The sequence below is a fragment of the Magnolia sinica genome, chromosome 6 (assembly GCF_029962835.1).
Source record: "Magnolia sinica isolate HGM2019 chromosome 6, MsV1, whole genome shotgun sequence".
Taxonomy (NCBI): Eukaryota; Viridiplantae; Streptophyta; class Magnoliopsida; order Magnoliales; family Magnoliaceae; genus Magnolia; species Magnolia sinica.
The window spans coordinates 98,703,120-98,711,992 of NC_080578.1; the positions used below are offsets into that span (position 1 = coordinate 98,703,120).

Genomic DNA, 8,873 nt, shown 5'->3' on the forward strand with positions numbered 1-8,873 from the left:
CTACTACGGATACCACCTGCTAGCGTGGCATGGGGTGGAGGTTGGAAAGAAGAGGAAAGGATGGAGGCTCTGTCTATTGGCGTGTCTGTGGACGATGTGGGAGGAAAGGAACGGAAAGTGTTTTAGGAACATGAGTCATGCCTTGGGTTGGGTCAAGATGCATGCTAGGGACCTGGCAGTTGAGTGGGTTATGCAAACCCCAAAAGGGGAAGCAGATAGATCAAAGAAAAGAAGAAAGAGATTGTGAGAAAGGACCCAACAATCCTCCAACTGCATGCTAGAGACCACATATGCAAGACTGTGAGCAAGCTCAACAGTCCTCTAGTCTTAAACTAGAGATCACTTCCCCCCTTCAACGAGTACCATAGAGAAATAAAAGAATTTACTCAAAAGAAATATCATTCAACTTATCTTGTTCCATAGGTCATAAGCGTTATTTATAATCAGTCCTAACAATCTGCAATAAAAGCTATTAAATCTAAAAATAGAATTTCTAGCTGGCAAAGATCTGAAAAATAGACAACTATCTAAATAAGAAATCGCTTAAATAAGAAGAATCTAAGATTACTTCTCACCTAATATAAAGGTATCCAAAATGTACAGATTTAAAAGAAATAAAAAGTGAAGATATTTTCAAATGTAGAGATTTGCCTAAAAAATGAAAAGTAGAGATGAGTTAAAAAGGAAAAGTGGGCATTTTCTTATGCACACGTGTGAAGCATGCACACATGAGATGTGGACCTTTTCTTCAAATTTTGATCAATCGGCTTGTGTGGCCATTTGGTTGCATCAATTACACCCGGCTTTGGAAAAAAAGCTTGTCGTCAAGTTTAAATTGGTAGTCATAATCTCTTGCGAAAATCCTCATTTGTAGCATGTCTTCTTTGGCTTCGCTGGCAGTTGATGGTGGAGACCTACACACTTGATAAGTAGCTTGTGCATAATATGGTGTTGAAACACACCATCGTTTCTTTTGTTTCTTGTTGGTCCTCCACTTTCTAGACGTCGATTGTGGCCCCTTCGTCACAGTCAACTTTCGATTTGCATACCTTGATGTTGAGATGGTACTATTGTGTTAACCTTTATGGAGTTTGCTACTATGATTGTAGCACTATTCATCTCTTTTACCATCGGATTGTCCATGTCTATGAAACCTTCGGTCTCTTCAATTGGATCATCCGTCAGATGATATTTTGGTTTTACTTGAATTTCCTCTGATTTGACCATTGATCCATCAACCAATCCAAAGGAGGATTCATTTTGGTTGCCACACTATCTATTATTTATAACCACGTCATTTCTTGTAACACTAGATATAAAAGATTGAAGCCCATAAAGCTCTTCCTGTTTAATCAAGGGCTCAAAGCAAGCCCGTCTTAACCTCCTGCAAGTTCTCCTCCCACATCTTTTGAATATTCTTAGTTGTCATTGACATTTCTGATGCAGCGATAGGATGTTTTTGGATAACCGACATGTGCGGAGGGGTGTTAAAAGGAATCACCACAAGGCACATATGAAAATGGGTATGTAATGCAGGGACATTTTTACACCAGGTTCGAGTGGGGAGGCCTGTGGGATGCAGGGGCACACTCGGGGTGGGCGGCCCGTGTGAGGTGGAACCCATATGATGTGGGGCCCACGAGGGGGGTTCAGCCAAGGACCTAAACCATGGGATGTGGGGCCTGGGCTATGAGATAAAGGGATTGATTTACCATGCTCTATCAATTCAAGCTTTTAGAGCAACCGGTTAGTTGTCCTACATCAGTATGACTCAAGGTGATGTGAATAGCGATCTTGATCATCAAAGTAACTCGGATAAGAATAGTGCGATGGATATGGAAAGGCATGGAAGTCAAAATAGGGATAATTATATGACGCAAATGAATATCTTTCTATCCATGACATCTTTTTTTTCCAGTTTCCCAATAGTAGAACTTGCTTTGATACCAATTTAACACAAACCCCGAAAGGGGAAGCAAATAGATCAAAGAAAAGAAAAAACCGATTGTGAGAAAAGACCCAACAATGCTCTAGCCGAATGCTAAAGACCACATATGCAAGACTGTGAGCAAGCTCGATAGTCCTGTAGTCTTAACTAGAGATTACTTCCCCCCTTTTAACGACTACCATAGAGAAATAAAAGAATTTACTCGAAAGAAATAACATTCAACTTGTCTTATTCCATAGGCCATAGGCCTTATTTATAATCAGTCTTTACAATCTGCAATAAAAGCTATGAAAATCAGGAAGATGTGGAGAAAAAGGAAGGGTTCAATGAGATCGAAGCTTCTTCGTGAAGAGAAGATTCTTCACAGATCATTACTAGTAAAGGTAAAGGCGTGATTTCAGAGAATGAAGAAGGAAGAAACCAGGAAGTACTTGACGATACATGGACTATGTTAAAGAGTCGAAAGACATCGCAGACTCATAACGAAAGGAGGAAGACCGACGTATCAGAGTACTCGACCTTGGACGTTGCAGGATATCCAGAAGGATGGGTGCCGATAAACTTCTCCAAAATCTTCAGGAGAGTTGGTGTGGTGATGGTGCCAAGAGACAAAGCTACAACGGCACCTAGGGGTTTTGTGCTCGAGCGGTACCACTGCTCCATGGAGAGAGTTTTGGGGGGAGGCACATGTTAGTGCAGAGGGCTAGGTTTGGCCCAAAACTCAAGAACAAAGAGGCAAGAGGGGTGAAAGAAAACATATGGCTATGGTGGACACCCAGTTAGGATGGCCAATCTCCTTTAGAGATGCAGATGCTAGGAAGCTCACGGGGAAGGTTGTACAAGCGTTCTCAGTTGACGATAACTCCCTTGTTAAAGATAAGGAAGGGATATAGGTTGTCCCATAAATTGTGGGTTTGGGGGAGGGGGGGATAGTGCGACAAGACCAAGAGGCGATAAAATAGTATTGGGAATGGCTATAGAATTTTGTTATTGTTGTTACCAAAGAAGAAGCTACGCTTTCACAGGTTCGGGAGTCGTAGACAATTGTTGTCAATTGAAGCCAGAACTCCTCCTTTAGGCCGATTGGTCGGAATGACGTGTGGATTCGTTTGAGCCCAACGGTAAATAGAGATCTTATTCTGATGGCAGGCGCGATTCATAAAGAAGGGCCCATTATTTCCATGCATAGTTGGGATGATTTCTCTATTTTTTGAATGGAGGAAGCTTGGTTCCTGATTTTGGGGGTCACCCTAGAGTTTTGGTTCAAGGATTTCGTCATAGCCATTGGCAGAATGCCTCAAGGAATTGATTCAAATAGTTCCTTCTACGGAGACAAGGGATGAGATGGGGTGGTCAGAATTCATATCTGACGAAAGAAAGGTCTTGAGATCCCTAGTACTATTTCCATCTTAATAGGAGAGAATTGCTCGTTCAGAAGGAAGAAAATGGAGAGACGACGAGATGGGGCGACTTCTGGAGGTTAAAGCAAGGTATGGAGCTGCTGAGTAGCCATGATTTTTGACGGGAAGAGCTGAGAGGACCACGATATCCGTGCTGCCGAGGAGCTCCGAGTATTTCGATGGTCTCATGTCACAAGGTGATTGGCGCTCTAGGGGTGGTTTTAGCCGAAAGAGACTAAGCTGAGACACGTGGCAATCGATGTTCCGCGGGTGTCGTTTGTCGATGGTGGTCTTTCCCAAACTTAGCTCATGCCATAGGTTCAAAAGTCCACGAGCCTCTAGAACATCCCGAAGCTTCCTTAGTTCCGCTGGTTCGGGAGTCGTGTCTTCATCCGAAGGATTTGGGTGTTATGAACCAAGCGTCGATCCGCTTGCTTTCTTCGAAGGGTGACAGTTGTGTGGAGGTCGCATGAGCCGATCACTTGATCACTTGCGTCCCACGTGAGAAATTTACCTCTTTTGAATTGCACGTGGTCCCGCCTCTTAAGTTGCTGACTTCAGATACCACGTGCAACGAAGGTCCTCTTCTCATTTCCTGTTCTCAATCCCCTATTTTCAAGTTGTCAAGAAAGGAAGGGGTCAGTTTGCACTTCAACTCCAGCAATTCGTAGGAAGATTCTTCTCCCAAAGCCATTGAAGGTGCTATGAGGTCAGATTGTGCCATCTAAGAGGACAAAGCTATGGCCCATGGCATCAATAGCAGAGATTTTATGGGCACTAAAGAGGGACTTCAACTGCAGTCGGGACCGTTCATTGTTGTTCAAATGGAAGAGAGTGAAACTTCAATTGAAGAGGGAGAAGCCTGATCTAAAGGAAGCGATGACCCATCTGAAGAAGATTCCTACGAAAATGAGATAATGGAAGAAGCTTTGATAGTCACACCTTCGTGTGCGGAGAAGATGGGTGTTAATCTTGGACCCCCTCCCGATCGAGATGTTGAAGCGATAAATGATGTTTCTGTAAGTGACATTCGCATCTTTGAAGAGCATCTGGAATGGACCAAAGATTGTCTGGAAAGGGTAGGAGGGATGATCGGTTTGTCATATGGGACACGAGATGAAGCCGCATACGATTTCTTCCAATTTGTTCGGGAGAAGGCGGAGCGGGGTTTATACGTCCAGCTTCAGACAAAGTCAAAGAAATCGCCTAGAGGTTGGAGGGAGCTCGTTAACCTGGAATGCTCTATTAATTATGATTCAGCGAACAGGCCAGGAGGTTCTGCTAAGGACAGATTGGGCAAGTTGATTACTCAATGATAATCCTTTCTTGCAATGTCAGAGGCCTGGGGAATGGAGCGAAGAGGGCCCGGGTTAAGAAGATCTGCAAAAGCTCGAAGGTTGATATCATTGCTATACAAGAATCCAAGTTGCGGACTACCAATAGAGGTACACTCATATCTGCTTGGGGGGTGAAATCTTTTGATTGGGTTATTCTAGACATTGTTGGGACAGAGGGGGGGTATTTTGGTTGGATGGAAATCTCAAATTTGGACTAAATTGGACTCTTTCTCTGGAAGATTTTCTGTTTCCGTTTTGCTCCAAGAAGTTTCCTCAGGTTTTCAGTGGGTTTTTTCAGTTGTGTATGGTCTTTGTTGTTGCAGCTTAAGGGAGCAGTTCTGGCCCAACTAGATGATGTAAGGCAGGGATGGTCTGATCCTCGGTGTGTTGCTGGGGATTTTAATGTTGTTCGTTTTTCCTTCGAGAAATCTCGGGGTAGTAAGGTTTCTAAAAACATTTCTGCTTTTTCTGATTGGATGGCAAGGCACGACTTGGTGGATCAACCTTTTTCAGATTCACTTGGTCGAGCAGGCAGGTTAATCCCACCATGTCACAGCTGGACAGATTCCTCCTATCAGCGGATTGGCTCCAACATTTTCCCTTGGCGGTTCAGCGTGCTCTCCCCAAGGACACTTCGGATGATAGGCCAGCTGGGCCAGGGCAGCGTTAGTGGATGCTGCTGTTGTGGCTGCAGGAGGGAGGGAGAGAGATCTGCACCAATGGCTGCCGCAGCTTTTTTTTTGGGGAGGGGTGGGGGGCTTGGCTGGTAAGACAGTTGTTACAAAACATATGTATGCACTGACTAAGTAGAAAACCGAGATCAGCTACTTGAGATATAAGTAGATGAAGAAAAATGACTTATGATCCAAACACTCACTAAATGTTTTTTTTTTTTTTGAGAGATGACCCCAATTTTAATTTTGAATGATATTTTCAGTACAAAATTCACAGTAGAAGCATTAGGAGGGGTGCGAAGACTTACGTATGCACTGACTAAGTAGAAAACCGAGATCAGCTACTTGAAATATAAGTAGATGAAGCAAAATGACTTACGATCCAAACACTCACTAAATGTTTTTTTTGTTTGAGAGATGACCCCAATTTTAATTTTGAATGATATTTTCAGTACAAAATTCACAGTAGAAGCATTAGGAGGGGTGCGAAGACTTGACCATTGAACAATCTGTCCACAGCCTTTATTCCATCTATCTCCTATCGTGTGTGAATTTTCTCTACCAAATTGGTGTAATTTCTGCTGCCCGTCTCTGGCATGCAATCTTTCACCCTTCCACTCAGTTAGAAATGCTCCTCTCAAATGCAAAATGCAAATGCTCTCAAAATTCTAGATAATTATGCTCTAGGGTTTCACATGCATCGGCTACAATTACAATGCAACAAAGTTCTGAAATCAAGATCTTAAAATGCTCGAACTAAATGCGCATGCCGATAAGATAAAACCACTGGAATCTAACAAAAAGGGATGGGGGACTTCCACTCAGTTAAGATCAGTTAATATTGAATTTGGAAATGCACCAACATCAGTGCCTTTTTCTCACGCTTGACGTTAAAAATGCTCCTTTTAAGTGCCTGGATTTATCCTTTCGAAGTTCTCGGTAATTACGCTATAGCATTTCACACACATCAGATACAGTTAAAGTGTGGCGGAGTTCTGAAATCAAGATCTTATGACGTTCGACCAAACGCAAATGCCAAGAAAACAAATCTAGCGGAATCACAGAAAACAGAAAGGAATCGGGGGCGAGTGTGGATCCTAACCTTCTTATCCTTTATTTCACTCGACTGTATCCATGTCTTGATCTGATCTCTGTATCTCTGGAGCTTCTTGATCTCCTTTTTCAGATCAGCTTCGAATTTCTCCTTCTGATTCGCGTTCTCTGTATCGTAGACCTGAAAACGCTGGGAAAAACGAATTCAGAGACTAAGATCGGTCTACGACTGAAAACGGGTGGAAAGTTATATGGATTTTCGGTTTCTGACCTTGTTCCAGATACTGTCGAATACATCAACGCCTTCCTGGACTTTCTTCAAGACCCGATCGATCTCGCCCTGCAGTTTTCGGCTCGCTCCCATGGGGAGGAAGTAGTAGAGTAGACCGGTAAGGAGGATTCGAGTAACCGAGGGTTGGGATTTTTCCTTTTTGATAGAGGATGGTGTTTTTGTTTCTAGGGTTTTTTTAGGGTTTGGATGCTGCAAAGAGAAAAGCGGAGAAATCAGGGATTTTTTCTGTGTTCTTTTTATTTTTTTAAGTCTCGGAAATCGAGTTCTTCAGAGAAGAGATGTGGAGATGAGAACGAATGAATTCGTTTGCGTCTGTCGCGACACATGAACTAGTGTGTATCGCCACCCACTGGCCCCATGATAAGATGGTTCGATAATTTGAACCGTCCATGTTCTTCTTACTTCTATAGATGTAAACAATTGTCATTTATCACACTTCGTTCGTGATCTTAACCTTTGATTTTTTAGATTTGAATGCAAGCCATTGAAAAATCTCCTTTCATTGTCTAAAATCATCTACAGATAATATATATTAATGGTCACTTCGGTGGCACGCATCATAGATTTGACAGAGGCAAAGGTTCCAATCTGACCACTCAACATGTGGGGCCCAAGACGAAGACAAAGCATGTGGTCTTAGCAAAGAAAAACATCGGATATCGGATTGGGTACCAGTAACTCAGCAGCCTTTTATCGTACTGAGTAAACCCTCCTGGGCCCACCGTGAATGCATGTGGTTTATCCACGCCGGTCTTCAGTTTTTTCATCTGATTTTAGAGGTTGAGTCCAAAATTAAAGCATATCCAAATCTCAAGTGGGTCATACCACAAAAAACAGTAGAAATAATATCTTTCCACCATCGAGACCATAATAATGTTTATTTACCATCCAACTTATTCATAAGATCACATAAATATGAATGAAGGGAAAAAACAAATATCATCTTGATCCAAAAGTTCTGTAGTCCCAAGAACTTTTCAACGGTAAAAATCCAATTCACACTATTTTATGTGATGCAGTCCACTTGAGATTTGGATATTCTTCATTTTTTTTTATTTGGATCAAGCCCCAAAATTAAAATTATATGATAAAATTGATAGACAGAGCAGATAAAATAACCATTGAGTTTACTCTGTATACAATTCGCTACAAAAACATGTAGGGTATAATTCAAATGATAAAAGTAGCCACTTGGGAGCTAGAGATAATATTGTTTCCATAAAGCAGGGGCCCATAAAAAGGCTCACGAGCACCATCAATATCCACGGTAGGAGCAGCAACGAAAGCCATAATAAATATAGAAGTTGTAGCCAGTAAGTTAGGGATCATCAAAACACCAAACCATTTAGTATAAAGACGATTGTCAATGCTGGTTATCCAGTTACAGAAGTGACCCCCGTAGGTTTGTGCTCTTGCATTTGGATATAAGATGCAAGGTCTTGCTTGGTTAATTGCACAAGTGCAGGCTATCAAGGCGATGCTTTTGATGCAGTTATACGGTTAGTTGTTTGTCAAACTCCTTGAGACAAGTAGTCAAGATTGACTATGGTACACGTGGAAAGCTTAATGCCAACGATCGTATACATACCATCTTATAGTCGTATGTAAGGAGCTTGAAGGTTATTAAGTGTAGGGTGTTTGCACTTCAACATACGTATGTAAGGAGCCTGAAGGTTATGAAGTGTAGGGTGTTTGCACTTCAACATATTTTATAATCGTGATGCATGTGAGGAGCTTGAAGATCACTAATAATGTATTGAAGGGTGTTTATATTTCAACAGATCGGGTATACATTGATGAGTATTTAAGGTGCATATGGACATTGAACATGTGGCGCATGTTAGGGTGCTTGAAGGTAATTATTAGGGGATGCATGCATGACACTTGAAACTTGAACAACTACACATGGCGCATGCCTTACACGTGCACAAAAACATTATGTTCTTCTACACACCAAACCATGGGCATGTAATCCTTGTTGATAGTCATATATTTTTTATGTGTTTCGGTGCATGGATGGATCTAATGAACCACATGCAATGGATTTTAATGGACAGCTTGAGCAAAACATAGCATATATTAACTCATAATAAAGATTAATTTGGCATCCCTCATGAATTATTATATTTCAAATAGGTAGGAATAAATATATATAGTTTGTAAAAGTGA

General features: G+C 41.8%; 1 protein-coding gene across 8 annotated transcripts in view; it reads right to left on the bottom strand.

The window, feature by feature from the left end:
- LOC131249218 (general negative regulator of transcription subunit 3-like) overlaps window positions 1-6,978 on the bottom strand; it is a 66,947-nt gene extending 59,969 nt beyond the window's left edge. For 7 of the 8 annotated variants that reach the window (XM_058249856.1, XM_058249854.1, XM_058249855.1 and 4 more), the window contains exons 1-2: window positions 6,684-6,978; window positions 6,462-6,602 (exon numbers count right to left, since the gene is read on the bottom strand). In XM_058249856.1, coding sequence (XP_058105839.1) covers window positions 6,462-6,602; window positions 6,684-6,776 — 234 coding nt within the window. In that variant the 5' untranslated portion in view covers window positions 6,777-6,978. The remainder of the gene's footprint in view (window positions 1-6,461; window positions 6,603-6,683) is intronic. The other variant, XM_058249853.1, reaches the window with a different exon arrangement.
- Window positions 6,979-8,873: the final 1,895 nt, after the last annotated feature.